Genomic DNA, 18,476 nt, shown 5'->3' with positions numbered 1-18,476 from the left:
TGAGACGAAGAGGGGAAGGGAGCCAAACAAACAGAGCCATGGCACAAGCTTCCATTGCCAGGCAGACGAGCCGAGCACAGAGAGCAGTCTCTGGGGATGGCAGGAGGCAGAGATGAAACAGAAAGCAAGATCTAACCTGCTTCTAGGGGAACAGAGTTCTTTAGTGTCGCAGATTAAAAGGCAGAGTGAAATATTAAAAAAGGAATCACCACCACTGTTTGTTTGCTGTAATTCTCAGTGGAAATGGGACTTCAATATCCATCACGATAGAGAAAAATAAGGGAAATTTCTCATACCTGAGCTACCTCCCTTGTAGTGCCATGTACAAATGGCTGTTGTGTTTTTGTAAAGATATGCTGCTGCACTCTGCAATTCTTCACAGTGGTGTGCTTTTGAATCCCTGTGCAATACAAGGGATAGTCTAAACTAACACAGAGTACATCACAAACTTTTTCTTTATTTTCTCCATGTAGGCCTATTGTAGTTTATGCAAAGGCCTGCCTCTATCGACTACAACAGAAAAATCAGTGATATCATGCTGGTACAAATTCTCAGTCAGTATGTGTGAAGATACACACCAAGCCAGATCTCTCCTGTGATGCTAGTTGTGGAAGTGGAAGAGCTTTTCTTGCATAGCCAGTGAGGGAAATGAAAGGAAAAGAGAAAGATGGGTTATATTGGTAAATACATCTCGAACATTTGGTTTTCTCTACTATTCCTGAAATTAGGTTATGAGAAAGAACAAGAAGACTTCGTAGGAACTGCATACAGGGAATTTGAGAGCACTTTTTAAATCTGTTTCTCCACGTCTGTAGTACTCTGTATTGGCAAACTGTAGGCCATCTTAGGTTACTGGGTAAAGGTGTTATTGGATTATTACATACCAGTGATAAATTTCACTTTCTGTGTTAAATCCCCAGTGCAGTTAAGAAGATCTACCCAAACAGATTGTGATTAATGTTGAGTTGCTCTACATGCCACTCTACACTCCATATACAGTAGCAGTTATCACCCTGGTTCTTATTATTTAAGGAGACAGACAGCTGTGGAGGTTACGGAAATGCTACATGTATTAAGCCGAACCACAGATCTTCAGAATCACTGAGTAAATCCCCAGCTCAAAATGTGCTTTGCTCTGAACTGCTTTGCTGGGTTAGCAAGAGTTTATTTTTGCCATCAGTGTCTTGAATGCAATATATACCACAGTCATTCACTCTAAAGTGAAGAGGTCACTCAATCAAGGACCAGACTTTCAACTGAGTCTGACACTATTTGTCATGGTATCTGGGTAACAGGTATGGATTTTATAGCAGGGGAAAGTATATTATGTAAGTCAGATTTATTATAAATTGCTGAATTCATAATTCCGTACAAGACCGAAAATTAAGATCAGATCACAATGAGGCTAAAGTCATTTGTTCATACAGAAACTGATGGTTTTTCTTCCTACAATCATTAGCATCTATAAAACCATGCATTCATTCTTAGGTCACTTGTTGAGCTGTAGTTGGTAATTGGTTGGAAATTAGTTAACCTGCAAGACGTTGTAACTTTCACCTGTTATTAACTTTTGAATATTGAAGAGTGGGATACAATTACAATGCAAAACAGTGGGTGTGTGTATTAGCACTGTGTTGCATCAAGGTGTAATGGGTCAGGTGGAACAGTCAAATCCAGTCTATTAATGACCAATGTGTGCTGCTCTCATTGCCTTTTAATACACTCAAGAACAAAGGTCTGTTGTACTGATGGGGGCTTGCTGTGTGCCAAAATCAATTCTCATAAGCAATTTGTTAATCCCCCAGCCCCCAGCCCTACCCCTGCCCCACCCGTCAGCTCTCCAAGACCAGGGCTGGATTTATTTTCTGTGACTAATGCATGTGCTGCTCTGTTGGGACTTTGCTTTTGCCATGCCAGAGATACCAGATGGGTGTTTTGGTCTGATGGTTGTTTCCTCTACTTGGGTCTGTGTGTGTGTGTGTGTGTGCATGTTTAGTGACTGGGCGGGCCTTGCGCTAGGCCATGGCTGAATATTAAGGTTCAATTCATCATAAGCGCTGAAAGCCTGAATAATAATAGAGGTCAATTCAGCTAGGAATCTGCCAATGCCATGGATCACTGCGCCCAGTCTTGTCTCACCTGATCTGGTTTTGGTTTTTCCATTGCCTGTGTGTGTCTAACCTGTGATAGGGAGAGGGGAAGCCTTATGGTGGCACGGGGAGCTAATTGAAATGAGAGGCGATGTGCGAGTCTCAGCCAACCTCATAGGGCCATTCGTCAGGGTGACATCACTGCACTCACACCCCATCCATCTGGGCCGGGCGGCAAAGACCCACTCTCCTCCCCATGATTAATAACCACGCTTCTCTCCCCCACGCACCACCACACTCCCCCAGCATTCAAACACGCCACTGTGCTGAGAGGCAACCTCCTTTCTAATCCTGTCTTAGGCACAGCGAAGTTGTGCCTGTGCGTGGGAAGGAAAAAAACGGTGTGTGAGGCAGCAACGGGCTGCTGATGTATGTGGGTGCAGTTTGCTTGGTGGTTGGGTCTTTGGACTTGGTGCTGAAGAATTCCCAGGTTCATAGCCAAGAGGGATACTGACCCAGATATTTGCAGAGCAAATACATAATTTAATATGTGATGTATTTTTGCCATTTATTTCCCTGGCTAAAGACAGTATCCTTGCCACACCAGAGGTGTACTGAAATAAAAAGCGGGAGAGAGAGAGAGATGGTGAGAGAGAGAAAGCGAGAGGTGCTCATGGCCACAAAAGAAAAGTTATTGATCCAAATATTCAACTGTAGGCTAACCTCCTAAGCTATCTTGATACAGATGAACAATGATGCTGATCAAAAAAATGTGTTGGTGCAGAAAGTTTGCTCCGGAATGTGGCAGTTATACGCTTACTTTAGCTCAGTCATTGCAGGAACTTCACATGCCAGGGATGCCTCAAAATGCATTCATCTCCCAGAACCACTAGATACAATCTCCAAGTTGATTTCCAGTGGAACTGTGTCTGTAAACAAGGTGAAAATTGATTGGTAATTGTAAATGACGACCTTGTGTACCCCGTCCCCATCTCCCAGTTTGCTCTGATAAGCCCAATTCTGAGCTGAGCGGGCGCTCTCCTCTCCAGCCGTAGCTGAAGTGCGTGACAGCTAAGTCTCTCCTTTCATCTGTGTGATGCGAACCACCACTTAGAGTAAAAGCATTTCGCTGTCTCTGAATGCCGATCGCCCCGGCGTTCGGCGCCGCACTGCAGCGGCATGCAGCCTGTGATTGATTGAGCGGTGCTCACATGTCGGAGGCATTAGTTGCAAACTGCTCATTTGTAATTTCATCCTGGTCCTAACAAGTACCGGAGCTCTTGACCAGCCCCGCCTGGCCTGGAGAGCATGTCATGCAATAACGCTAAGAGGGGCCCACTGTTACAGGCCGGATGCCCAACAGCTGCTCTGTGGCAGATGATTTATTTATTTGTTTTATATTCAGATTCCTTCTGTTCTCCTAAACCACCCAGCCCCCCCCCCCCCCCCCCCCCCCCAAAAATTTACCACGAGGGATCTGGATTTCCAGAGCGTCACACGTGATGAGATTTACTGTGGATTTTTCCCCATGACAGTCATTCTGGGCAAAGGCTTGTGGCACCCATGGTACGATTTTTCATGTGAATGGCTCAGGATTCCTGAACTGCAGTAGATTACATCTTGTAACACAGGCTTGCGATGCACAGTTTAGCAGTGTCTGTGCCATGAAGTGACCTGCATTAAACGATGAGACCGCGAATCTGGAGAATTTGCGCTCTGTTTTTCAATGACGTGAAATGGAATGTAGTATTTAAGAAAGGATTTAACTTTCAGTTCTGTTGCTGTTGGATATTGTTCAATTTTAGCTAATGATTGACCCATGGTTCAAGACATGCTTCTGGAATTTTGAATGAGGGATTATATTTATTATGGTCCATCAGTGTTCAACACAAAAAGCCTGGCAATAAATGCTCACTTCTCTGTGCAGAATAATACATAGATGTATTATGTAAAACTGCTTCACAATATTAAAGAATAAAGCAATCAAAGATCACTTTCTACTCTCCAGTGTTCCTAAATGTAGTACTATACATTGAATGCAAAATAAGTAAGTAATATGTACTGCCCAAGTTCTATACATTCCAAGAATAATTCTCAGTCTGTGGCATTTTTTTACTATTTATGGGTATTAATTTTGCTTATTTATTCTTAATTGTTGTAGTAATAAATATCAAATCAGCCTGTTGCATGTGTTTTTGTTTGTTTGAATTTGGTCCTTTTTCCTAATCAGACATGTTCTGCAGCATAGAGCAATATTTGTATTTTTGTTGCTAGAATACCCTTTTAAACTGGTCATGTACTTGAAATTGTTGGTTTTTGATGTGTTTATAGTCTGGGAATTAATAATTTGCTGAACAAAATACAGACATTCACCCTCCTCATTGGCTATGGAGAACTTTGCAAGAGTTCTGTGTATTACATGCCTGTGAACTTGAATACATTTCCTCAGGCATCTTTGACAAATTTGGATCCCTCCCCATTGCAACACAACTGCATGACAATTCATTTTCACACTTTATAGGTTTAGTCCCTTTTTCATCTGAGGGAAAAAAAAACAGGAAGAGGCAGGAAGTGAATGGAATTCAGTGTGTCTGTGGGGGAGGGGGAGTATAGAAAAGCTCACTTGTTCTCGTCCCTTCAGAGTTCTGAGTAGTGTTATTGACCAGTGAGCAGTAAACAGAAGATGTGTACAGCGATACCATTTGTAGTCAGCCTCATTCAGCACGCTGCGCCCCACCCCTGTTTTTTTTCCCCCAAACCCTGCATTTCAGAAAGCAGAAATCCTGACCTAAAACGGACTAAACCTTGTGGGAATGGCTCCCTCGGGGGGACAGCCTGCTAGGGTGTCCTCAGCACATCGTGGGACCGACACACTGGGGCTTTATGCCGCCATGTAGGGGGTGGCCTCTCCCCTCCCTCCCCACCCATATCCCAGAGTCTCCCATTCAGCTCTGGGTCTGGCTGGGGGGAAGTCGGAGTCCCTTTGTTGCAGGTTTTTTTTTGTGAAAGTGTCAAGGCTGCAATTGTGTGGTCCCTTTTACCCCTCAAACCCCCCCTAAGAGGACAGCGGGCCTCTGGCGGAGAGCGCGGACACACTGGCGGCCTTGTTAGCTGGCACCCAGGGAGAGGCTAGAGAGAGAGAGAAAGAGAGAGAGAGAGAGAGGGAGAGAGAGAGAGACAGGGAGAGACTGGCAAGAGGCCAAGACGGCTCCTCCATTGCGTCATCAGATATGATCCCATCCCCATCCTCCTCCTGCTCCTCCTCCTGCTCCTCCTCTCCCTCCGCTCTATTAATCCCTGCCAGACTTCCCCCTGGGGCGTAGTAACAAACATTAACCCCCCCTACTCAGCCATCCCACCCAGCCCCCCCGCTCAACTGCACAACACTTTACACACATTCCATTATCTGCCCGTCTGCAAGAAGGGAGATGTGCCCAGGACTAGACAGATCATTATCATTAACCCCCCCCTTCTATAACACTCTGAGTTATGAGCCCTTGTTAAGGAAACAGACTTTTAAATCATAATCAATATGAAAACATCAATGCCAAGAATCATGGTAAAAGGAAATTGGTACTGAGCTGCCATGCCACTGCAATATTTTTAGCCCTCTGGAGACAGGGGGAAAAATATCTCGCTTGGTAAAGTACAAAGACTCTTTACTCATCGACAGAGGACAATTCTCATTTCATTTCAGCGATGAGTTATTGCAATCTGCTGCAGTAATCAAGTATTGCAATGCTATTGTTGAGGGGGTCTCTGAATATGCTCTATTGATTTTTCCACACTTGTGTTTTTGAGAACACACTGAGATTGTGCTCTTTAGTATGATTCTTTGACAACCAGTAGAAGAAAGGAAATTGAATATTCTAGGCACAGTAGGTTAAACGTAACAATTTTCCTCTGTGGGAAAATTATCAATGTCTCATGTGCCACAAATAGCTTTTGATCACTTCAACATTTCTGAAATTACTTCTGACTTAATAGAAAAGGTGATTACAGTCTGTGTCCAGAGATTTTGTGATCAAAATACTCCAACTGAGCATCTTATGGATCTGCATCTTTATCAATGGCCCCATCATCTATGCCTCCATTTCCCACTGCAGAAATACAGTGTCAGCTTTCACTGTGAAACACAAGAGTACAACATAAGAGTTCAAATCAAAATCAGTGTTTACACAGTGCAGTGCTGACACAGCTTTAAAAACATCCAGCTTAACAACAGTGTTAACTCTCTGTTGGTATCAGCAGCCAAAATTAAGGCCTTGTAGAAAATGAAGCCTATCCTTACACAACCTTTTAATGATGTACATGTTTGGAGTTTATCTATGCCTAGTTAAACACAGCTCTGTGACCTGAATGTTTACATTGACCCCTATCACAAATGAATAATCTTTCATTTGCTTGAGAATGTAGTTTATTTTGTAAAAAAAAAAAAATAGGCTTTCTGGAACTGACTATTTAGTAGCCTGTCAAGCTAAATACTACAAAAGCAAATACATAATGAGATTATAAGAAGTCAATTTCACACAGCTCAAAGCAAGCTTCTGAGAGCAAAGGTCTTTTTTAACACGTGGTGGAGACTGTCCACAGTGTACAACTTGCTGATTGGACTTACATATATGAAGCAAGGATGTGCTTCTTTCTCCTGCTGGTAAATTAGCAAATTAAGTCTTGGAGATTTCCCCAGTGGAGCTCAGAGCTGAACAAAATTAAAAATGATGCTTAGGTGGGAGAAACATAATGGCACTCCGCTGATGTGGGTCTCCTTTTAATGATTATTTATCTGTTTACTTATCAGTCTATATTATTTGTCTTTTTTGTAGACATTCAAGTAAGAGCTAGGCAGGATTACTACCCAAGGTGTTGGTAGAAGTGGTAAATGTCAAACACAGCTTCCAGGATATTAATGCTGTGCCACCTTCTTTAAATAAATATTTCAAAATACTCAATCACCATGTAGGCATCCTTACATATTTTATGGTTTGAAAAAAAAAATCCTTGATTCAGCTCACAAACCAACCTGAAATGAATAAAAGTAAACAGATAAATGGAATGTTCCATTCAAATGTGAGCTATAGAAACGTATGACAGAGCCTCCCAGGAATGTGAATCCATGAATAGCTTTATTTGCATAAACAATTACTAGGCTATCTTAATTGCATTCTAGAGTAAACGCCAGCTATCACCTTTTCAATTAAAAAAGCACCATAAGCTATATAAGATTTATTCTGAAATGCTTTAGTATGCCTACTGTGTTTTATATTGTATTGAAATTGACCTCCACGCTGTTCTGAAACCATTTCATTTTAAAATGAAATTTAACATATTCAGACAGAAAAAGGACTGCAGTGCATATAAGGCCAGATTTCTATATCTATGTGCATTTTATACAATGTTACTCAATGTAAATTATTGTAGGTTTCTGAAATTTTGTTTCTCAAATTGTCTTACACGTGTTGATATCATAATTGAAACAAAACATTTCCATTACAATACTACACTACAAATTTCATTCATTTGCCATGCCTGATTCTATGTGAGTTATGAACACATTCACATATTAATGCCATTCAGCTAGTTCCATGGATTTATTCCCTAGTGTCCTGCTATCTACAAAGCTGTTTTTTCCCCTGGACCAGGGTGAGCAAGGGGAAGAAATGGAAGGGGTTTTTCGCAGTAGCAAGATGGCTCAGTCACCGTTCCTGTGGAAAAAAAAATCTGTCGCTCCTGAACACTCTGTCATCCACAGGGAGCTTCTGAAGGAGACCATCTGTTGATCCATTTGTCTCCTGCTCTGCTTCCTTTTGCAGCAAGGCTTCTCCATCAATAATCTGCAATAACCACTTTCATGTTTTATTATTTTGCCACTGCACCAGAGTGTGTATGTGTGACATCAGGAGGTCAGCGTGTGCTGGGCGTGGCTTTGTGCGTGCAGCTGCGGCCTTTGGATACTTCTTTTTTAAAAAAAAAACGGTTGTGTGTGGGGGGGGTTGTGCGTGGGAGGGGTGGTTTGAGGTGTGTTCCACTGACATTAATCACTGTGAAGTGCTCAGCTTAGCACTATAAATACCAATATCACATTGCTGGGTACAAAGGGAATTTGTGCATGGCCAACAAACACAGATTTTGCTTTTGCTGCAAAAGCATGAAAGTTAACTCAATCTGTCTCTGTACTCCCCCAATACCCTCGAGTCCACAGGCAAAGAGTTCTTTCACATGACTTCAGGATCGCAAGCGTGCCTTTTCAGATTAAAAGCTCCGTGGAGATAGAATTTGAATTAAACTGTTAAAAGTAAACCGCCTGCCTCCAAAATGGATATTCATTTTAGTCTTTTTTGGTAGTATTATTTCTTTATTCTGAAGATGCCCTTTTCTAGAAAGATTTACAAAGCATTTTCGTTACAATCGAAAAGCAGTTACCTGAACAGTAAGAATCACCATTCTATTTAAAATGGGGTGAAAGCACAATGAATGATTCAACACAGTAAGCAGAAAATCGACTAGTTTATCATTAAACAGTTTTCTATTTACACACTGAAATCAGTAGTATCCACTATGGGCTGAGTCCACACTCAGCTGGATTAAAATTAATGTAAACAATATTGTTGTCAACTAAAATAAGTAAATGAATCCAATTATGTGGTTCAGGGCATGTGAGAGTTTGAGGACCTCTGTACAGTCTGAAGTTGCAGTCTTCAAGTGACTCAGCAGTCCTCAGTAGGGCAGGTAATGTAGAAGTAGAGAGTGAGTGGGCCTTAGCCATGAAGCCTCAGAGGGACAAACAGTTGGTCAGATGAGAACAAATGCAGTACTGTCAGGAGTGCATCCAGAGATTAACTTCTGTAAGTATAAGGTATGGTTGAGGGCACAGTGTGCCAGGGCCGTGGTTTTGAAGAGGATCTGGGCAAGATGGTGTAGTCAGTGGAGGCAGATTAGAAGAGGGTTGGCAGTGAAGTAGACAGGCTGTAAGGAGACTTCTGGATGCTTTGAAATGGCGAGACAGTGCTGGCAAGATGGCTGGCCAAGGGTGAGCCAAGATAGTCTATGTGAAAGAGAACAAGGACTGGACCAGTGCCTGCATTGCAGGGGAGGTAAGGGGGTGTTTTGCATGTTTGAAGAATCAGCAGGGGCAGGTGAGGGATGTGATGCACTGGGTGAAGGTGAGCAAGTTGTCTGTGGCGATTCCAAGGTTCTTGGCAGTCTGAGAGGGGGCCAGAAATGTGTCCAAAGAATAGAAAAAAACCAGCTGGAAGGGATTGCATCTTTAGTGATGAAAGGTTTAGCTCCAACTTGTGGGTGGTCATCGAGGAATAGATTTCACCAAGGGTGAAAAATCTTGAAGACACATAGTCTGTATTAGAGGGAGAATAATTTATTTACATTCAAGTGTCATCAGCATTGCAGTTATAGTGATGACTGTGAAGCTATGAAGAGTTACCAGGGGACAAAGATATTTAGCGTTCAGGGAGAAAAGCAGATGGCCAAGGTATGATTCTTCATGTACCCCAGTTGACAGAAGCTGAAAAGCTGAGATAGTTCAGCCAGGGTTGAGAAAATACTCTGGTAGTCCAATTGGTCAAAAGTTGCTGGGAGGTTCCAGGAGATTTGTCCAGATATTGTCTCTAACATGCACAATTCTCCGTCCCAAACCTGACACCAGATATTTAATTGAAGGAAACACCCAGAGGGGCCCAAGGGAATAATTAAGGAGAACTGGCATGTTGAACAGTTGTTAACAATGTTGGACTATCTCTTAAAAAACATTCAGTACAGATTTTAAAAGACCCAGGTATTGGAGATTTAAGGAAGATACAGGTGCCCTAAACATCTAAACATTCGATTCATTAAGAATTTGTGCCACCTCCTTAAATAAAGCTTCCATACAGAGTTCTCTTTTTCTTGCAGCAGTCATGTTATAGACAGCTTCTGTACATGCAAAATAAATATATCGATATTGATACTGATATATCGATAGTGTGCTGCAGTAGATGGGAAGAGAAAGTGACATGTTATTTTATCAAAGAGGTTAAAGGTGGGTTTATCTGGGGGTGTAATCAAACCAGTGTGGCGCGCCCTGTCCATTAAAAATACAACATATCAACACGTTAGGGCAACACAACGGACCGTTAACTCAAGACAGGACAAGCATATATTTATAACGGAATAAAATGTCTCCGCATCTGTCATGCCGGGGTAGTTTCTTCCTCACTGACAGTAACTATGGTCTCTTTGGAGTCGTCAGCACAGAATCAAGACTGGTCAGACTCCAGAAGATCACTCTGAAAGTGAAAAGAAGACAGCCACACTCACCTGGAAATTTGAAAAGGAAGGGTAGAGGAGACAAGAAAGAATCATTCTGTGGGAATGGGTCAAGTGCAGGATTTCGAAGGAAGGGAGGTTTACAGGCCTGGACTGAAGGATGGTAGTAAAAATAAATAAACATGAAATGAATGAATTATTGACAGTGGATGATATGAAGGGGGAGGGCATCAAGGGTTTCCGATTGTAGCAGGTTAGAAGAGCAATACAAACATGTGGGCTTAAATGACAGAATGAGGGTAGACTATGAAATCCGAGAGAGTATAGAGGTTGCCAAAGAGGGATCATCAGCAGGTCTGCTTCTCCTAGGGGTTGATGCACATGGATGCCCTCAAGAGACAGAAGAGTCAGAGTTAAACAGTCTAGGAATAACAGTGGTTTTGGATGAGATATAGGAGGCAACTGTCAGTACTGAATACTGAGAGGTGAGTACAATGGAGGAGGAAAGGGATTATGGAAGGCAGAGAATGTGGAGAACTGTTTGCGGGGGTATTTGGTAGTAGCTTCAGTTTTGGTGTGGTAGTAAATTCTAATTTTGTTCAAAGGTTGGCTTTGGCAAGGCAAGAGCTGCTGTTGCCCACATTTACAATAATCTAACCAGTGAATCATTGTGTACATTTCACTACACTGTTGGTTCACTCTGAATGCTGAAACATGAATGTCATCGTTACCTGTGATACTTAACAAAAAAAAGTGTGTTGAATAATAATAATAATAACAGGCAACATACAAAGCACATGTATGACAACAGCTTAGTGAGTGATGAGGGATCCTGTTATTTTATTTTATCTTATCTTAATTTACCTTTATGGAATTCATCTCATTATCAGTAACAGATCAACACACTAAATCAAATGCATTCCCCACCACCCCAAGCATGTATCACTTTACCTGGAAAGCGAATGGCCTATGCTGACCAAATGTAATATCAAGACAGTCCAAATTCAGTAGCATCTGTTCCATGCTTAATGGAGGTATGACTGGAATGTTGTTTGACATTGAAATGAAAATTCCTTCCTTGTGATTATAATGGACAAAATTTCAAACCTGCTACCTTGTTTGGGGGTTGAGTGTGTTTTTCTGGGTGACACACAGTGGGGATTGGCAATGTAGTATATTTGTGTATTTTTTTATGAAGCCACACTTTTTTATAAAACACTGCATATCACTGACAGTTACACATGCTGTGTGTGGTTAGCTCCAGTGTCATTACCAGCTAAGTAGGCTAGCAGGGTTACTAAATGGAAATGAGGTAAATGTGTGATCTGAGCCACCATTTACAACCCAAAAACACAGTGCAAGTACAAAAAAAGCTGGAAAAGAACACATTTTGATCCATACTTCTTATTCCCAATGGCAGTATGACAAAAGCTCACGGTAGCTTAAGGCTAACGTGAGACCTCATGCAAGCAGAAAACAAGACAAACTGAGCTGTAAAATTCACAGATGCAACAAGCTTGTCTTTGACTTTAAGTAAACCCACTGAGTCCTTCAGTAATCAGAGAGCTGCTACAGAGATCACAATTGTTTATTATAGTTTACCAAATCAGTATTCATACGGCTTCACCTTAAAAAAACCTTTAGTTGTCAATTTCACAACAGGCAACTAAATTGCTAATAACTCTGCCCTTTGTGTCTGGTGACATTGCACTGTGGGGTCAGCAAGGTATAGCCTCCATGTGTAGTTCTTTATAATTTCCTCTTTCCATATGGCTACTCTTAATAGACATTAAGTACATGTGGATGGCATAAATTTGACCCATTTTATGTGATGCCACATTACTCGTCATCCTTCCATCTCATGCTTCAGAAACGTCCACATTATGAGAGGTTCAAAGAAGCAGTATGACTTCAGATGCCCTCAGGAAACACATCACTTTCCCACCTCTCATCTGTCACATCAAATTAGGGTATTGCATGTTAGTTAAGAATTGTGATAGAATTCTAATGGAACACAGGGTGTAAGAGCTTTACTTTGTTCCTTATACCCTTTTATAAAGACTTGTTATGCACACAAGGAACATATGTTTACGAACGTATACGAAACATACTATATAAGTAGTCATATATCAAAATTGGCATTAATATTTTGAGAAAAAGTATTTTATTTTAAAAATAGTTGCCTCAGCTCAAAAAGACAACATATATTCAAAGTGTAGGAAGTACAGAGTATTTAAAATTGCATGACAAATGAGTTACCAGTGTTTTATATTGTAAGGTTGTATCTTATAGGGTGACATATGAACAATGGGGCTTTACAAGTTTTCAGAGAAACATAAGAGCAAAATATTTTTGTCCAGAGGGTATATCTTATTTTTAAAAGAGAAAAACTGTATAATACATTATAACTGCTAAGCTAAAATCAGCAAAGAGTCAGCAAAGAGTCAGCAAAGGCCATTATTATGTTTTCCATAGGCGTCATTTACGCTGGGGACATGTCCCCACCACTTTTTGTCCTGGCCCATTTCATCCCCACCACTTTAAAAAGGTGTGAACACGTTGAACCCATCGTTGTCCCCAGCATTTTTCAAAACAAACTGACGCCCATGATGTTTTCCCACTTTATTACTCACTCATGGAAAAACAAATATAATTGAGGGTCAGTTTGTTTATCAGAAACAATTAATTTAATTATGTCAGAAGAATCATAGTTCACACTGAAAAAGAAGACATTACATGTTTGGAAATAGTGATATTTGCACTCCTTCCTGATTTTTTTCTAAAACCTGCACACAGTGCATGTAATGTTTGGAGGGTTTTAGGGTTGAAACAATGTGTGTTGTCAGGTCTTGAATAGGTAGCATGAATAATCATAAGCCATCAAATGGAACTGACATGTATAGAGGGTTTATATCTATGTTATTTACTTATTATGCTTATAAGATAGTTACTGAGCAAACATTGTTTATACCCATTTCCTTTTGTTTTATAAGTTCACTCAAAATGGTATAGATTGCATCATACAATAGTAATTGAGTTTTACATTATTTCCTGACAATGTTGATGACCATTAACAGGAACCTGTATAAAAATTATATATACACACATTATATATAAACAGGTGTATTTTTATATGTAAAACACATCACATAAACAACAAGTATAATGATAATACTTCATTAAATATGAATTTGAATGTTGGGTTAAATATAAATAAAAATTACAGCAAGTTACTTCATCTTATCCCCATCTTCAACATCGCTTTTGGTGCTAAACAATACATCCTGGAGACTAACAGTCTCACGATGATCTCTTACAGGGTTCCTCAGCACGGGCGACCAGGCAGCTAAAGGAAACTACGGTCTGCTGGACCAGATTCAGGCCCTGCGCTGGATCAGTGAGAATGTGGGGTACTTTGGGGGAGATTCAAATCGCATCACAGTATTTGGATCAGGAATCGGGGCCTCCTGCGTCAGTTTGCTCACACTGTCACATCACTCTGAAGGTAAGAACTGTTTGGATTGACAATGACATGTAATGGGAAATTACACGTTGGGGTGCAATCATTTTTAATGCATTGCATTACATTATTTGTCCAGGGTAACATGCAATACTTGCACTTACGCAGTTTATATTCTGGCAGTACACATGGAGTTGGTATATTCTGGGGAAATTAAGGTTGTGTAACCTACTGAAGGCTTCAGTATTGTCCCATTTAGGGTTCAAACTCACAACCCCCAGGTGTAGAGAGCATTGCTTCAACCGTTAGGCCACACACTGCCCTAAGGCACCACTCTAGATGGGGTTGTCACCCTTTATAAATGATGTTCCCGTGAGGTTTAGTAGACACTATGCCACAGGCAATTGTGTCAAATTTATCTGCAGCTGTAACATTAACTTAATGCACATGTATTGTGTAAGGCTTGAGTCACATGTCTAAAAAATTACGATTATAGCTTGATAAGCTCCCTCTTGAAGTAAAATTGATGTGCTTTTCAGTGTATTGAAAATATTGTGAGAAGAGACAGCTAGTCCTGTAAATTTTATCATAAGATTTTTGCCATTCAGCGGTGTTGGGAGGCTGACTATGAGGTTGCATCCATCTTATGAACATAACTTGTCTCATCATTGCTCTGTTCATCTGTTTCAGTGCATTTCAATAACTGTTATTTGCATAATAGAAGCACTAGGAATTTGATTTGTTGTGTCCTTTACCACTTGATTTATTTCCCTTTCTGCTTGTTTGCACACTTAACACTTTACACAATGAAGTACACACCACCTCTCCTGTGCAGTCTGCCCTTGACTTTTGATAAGGCTCTAGTAGTAAAATTGATATTATCGTGGTGCAATAAGATCCCCTGTAGAATATGCAGAGAGGAGAGACACTGTAGCTAAGTAAGCTGCTCTGATTATGTTGCAGTAGCACAACCTGCTAAATGATCACACTAAACATGTAAATGTAGCTAAGTAAGCTGCTCTGATTATGTTGCAGTAGCACAACCTGCTAAATGATCACATTAAACATGTAAATTGTGGTGACTAACTGCCATATAAGAAATATTTGTAATCAGACTTAATTTTTCTTTACCTTTTTTTTTTTTTTCCAAAAAGCCATTTACACAAGCTGTAAAGAACTGTTTGGACACACATGCATGGCAAATCATGCTAATTAAGCTTTGTTTTAATCAGAATCCCTGGTGTCAGACTAAAGCATGCTTTTTATCAAGGTTGTTAGTATCATGGTTGTTAGTTTCCTGCCAGTTGTATGGCCCAGTGTCACACCTCACTCACTGTCAACCCATGACAACATTCCTCCAGTCAGAGTGAGTGTAGTGATTGTGGTAATTTCCAGAGTAAAAGCAGGCAGTTGTATGCTCATGTGCTTGTAAATCTTTGGCTTGTTCAATCAGCGTTTACTCACAGGTTAAAACATGTGTGATTTAGTAGTTAGTTGAACTTGTAATCAGAATGTTGGAAGCTGGCATTCATAGTAAGATAGTTGCTGTGGTCTTGTGTGAATCCCTACACATAAATTGCTTCAATGAAGGTCCAGCTGTACACAATTCACACTGTATACAACTAGCAAATTTTGTTGAGGAGGGCATCAACTAAACAAATAAATAAACAAAAAATGTAATATAATAATGTGCCAAAGGTATTGCATAGTGGACAGCATACTGCAGAATATGAATTATGTATATTATTGTAAAGAGAAAAGCTTTGCAATCAGAAGCATTAACGAAGAGCAGAGTTTGATAGTCAAATGTGCACTAAATGACATGAAGCATAGATTCTGAACAGAAATAACAGAAACACTGATAACACTATCAGGAGCTTTAATGTCAGTTTCAGCCTCTTGCATGTCATTTGAGGTTAAAAATATTAACACCCACAGGTCTATTACAAGTTGATTTGCTCACAGGATCTGCCAGTGCTATTTGTGGCATTGTCTCTGTATTCCAGCCTCCACTGCCCTGACCTTATTTTAAGGGGGGTGGTAGTGGACTTTCTGATTATATATCTAACCATTTAGAAATAGCCAGCCCCACACATGCACACTGTATTCCAATATTTATTGTACATATAATCCTATTAACCCCTACAACCCAAAAGCCACAAATTACCTAACCACCATACAGCAGCCTTGGCTTTCAATGTGTTAAATACATTATCAGTAAATGTAAAATTGGCTCTGTTATTAGCGGCACAAACATTACCTGTGTCTTTGCATCACCAGCAGTTCTCACATTTACTTCAAAAAGAGAAAGTTCTATTTATCTCCTCTTAATATTTTGGTCAACTCAGGATCTGGAAACTTTTTTGCCATGTACCAGACACATGGGTCTTACAAGGTGTTTAATTAGGTGTCAGTAAATAAGACTGTATGCAACAAAGACGCACCTCCACCTCCTGATAACTGCAGTGTATTCAGAAGCCTGTCTCCCTTTGATTACATAGGTGACAGGACCAAATCCGATGATTATTGAAATCAGTTTCTTTTTATTGTTGATAACTGAAATATTAATTTAATCTACTTGATTGCAATAACTTAAAATGTGTATAGTTATTTATTTATTGTTTTGTGTTGAAATTGCTGAATATACAGTTGAATCTATAGTTGGTTTGCATTTATTTTATGTAAGAATTTAGGCAAATACTGTAGCTATTTATTGTTTGTTGTGTGATAAAAACAAAAACACAACACATTTCAGACCTTGATATATCTGCCTAAATTGAGAGAAGTAGAAAACATCCAAAAATAGAGCAGGGTGCATACGGTTAGGCTGAAATAATGTTAGTTAGATTGTTGTACATTCTTGTGCATGTGCCTGAAATGTGAATATATAATTTTATTGATTATCATAATATATGTTAAATTAGTGTCAGAGTAGCTAATGGTTAATTGTCTAAATGTATGCAAAAGTATAGCTAATGATATCTGCCTTGTGGAGCTAAAAAGCTACATCATGCCAGCTGGCTAGTTAGCTAGCTTAGCTACTAATCTACCATAAGCCACCGTAAACCAACGGTTGACTGACTAGCAATAAACAGTGGCCACTATAAACTGACAGCATGGTGAGCTGTTTTCAGCTAGGAAAATAAAGCTTTTTTTTCCAACATATCATGTCTGATTACAATTTTCAAATGTAAAATTATTTAAAGCTGTAGCCAGTAATTGTTCACACTGTAACCTCCATGACTTGCAAAAGAGATTCATCCCTAAAGGTTTAAAACAAGAGGTAGGTTGGCAAGTGAGGCAACACGAGAGGCAAGAGCCCAGGTTGTAGCACATCTGTGCACAGACAAAATCCATATGATCTTAGCCTGGAGCTACTGTAAGTAGATTGCAAAGAGGCACCTTTGGTCCTCAGCTGTTGGACATTGAGGGATGTTTGCCTTGACTTTCCATTAAGAGCTCCCCATAGCAAGAAAGAAGTAATTTCAACAGTTCCACTTTGATTCCTATTACGAGGGATTTTGTGCATTCCCATCCTCCAATTTGCATCAAAGTGTTACTAATTGCCTTGATTTCCTCTGATGAATGATGACTACTTTTGGATTGAAATTTTACTATAAATGCATTTTTTATTCATACTCTATAATGCCACGCTTCACGTAGCATGTTATTATACTGCCGGAGAAACCAGCTCTCTGCTCTGCAGTAAATTGGATATTACTGATGCTGATTTCTTTTTTTCCTGAATGGAACAGAAAATGTAGGCCTTAGTTGGTTGGCGAGATAAAAAAAAAAAAAAAAAAGGCCTAGTAAACCACATAGATCCTTGGAAATTGAAACCGGAAGCTTTCGAGTGGGAGAACGCTCTCTAGGTGTGGGTTACCAGTGGTAATCAGCTTTCATACATCTCAACAATATTCACCAAAGTAATGGCTTCTGTAATCGTGTGAAGTATTTGACAGAAGCAGGCTGCCAACAGCGATAAGAAATCCAAGCTCAAAAGTCAGGCCAAGAATGTATTTGCAGCACATGTTAGAGTCTTTGAAGGTAATATACCTCTGACAACCTATATATGTATGTGTATACATACACTGAAATAACAACATTTTCTCTGAATGGCACTGAAATACTTAAATGTCTTTCCTTTCTTGAAGCCGAAATGAAGCTTCAGTCAATCAGAAATTCATATACCAATCTGAGTAGAACCTTTTTATCCAATTTTCCAAATTAGATAGTGCCATTCATACGCTTATACATCTGTGTAATTGAGCTCAGTACTGTACACACAATTTATTGTATTGTTTCAAATGAGTTTCTAAGCCAGTTTTGGCACTCTCCAACATATCCTGGCATGTTCTTTTTTGTTCCATCTGAAATCATAGATAACCAGCTGAGTGTTCTTTTTCCTGACTGTTTTGTATTGGTTATAATGACCTGTGTATTTGAGTCGGCATAAAGAACATTGAAAAAGTGAATGGAGCTTAAATGTATCCATCAGAGATTAGGACAAACATCCATGAAGGCGTATCAAGAACTTTTTATATTTATTAATTAGGCAGACGTTTTTACCCAGAGCGACTCACAAGCGAGGCAAGAGTACAACACAAGCAAAGAAGAAAGTCATTACATCAGAGAAAATCAAAAGTAAAAGTGGTCTGATTGTC

General features: G+C 40.0%; 1 protein-coding gene across 2 annotated transcripts in view; it reads left to right on the top strand.

Moving 5' to 3' along the window:
- The window catches only part of nlgn3a (neuroligin 3a), a 159,225-nt gene that overhangs the window by 101,217 nt on the left and 39,532 nt on the right, over positions 1-18,476 (top strand). For both annotated transcript variants that reach the window (XM_036547587.1, XM_036547588.1), the window contains one exon: positions 13,672-13,857. In XM_036547587.1, the coding sequence (XP_036403480.1) occupies positions 13,672-13,857 (186 nt within the window). The remainder of the gene's footprint in view (positions 1-13,671; positions 13,858-18,476) is intronic.

Source organism: Megalops cyprinoides, chromosome 16, assembly GCF_013368585.1.
Source record: "Megalops cyprinoides isolate fMegCyp1 chromosome 16, fMegCyp1.pri, whole genome shotgun sequence".
Taxonomy (NCBI): Eukaryota; Metazoa; Chordata; class Actinopteri; order Elopiformes; family Megalopidae; genus Megalops; species Megalops cyprinoides.
Note: the sequence above shows the minus strand (reverse complement) of the source record. Positions and strands in the feature narration are given on the sequence as shown.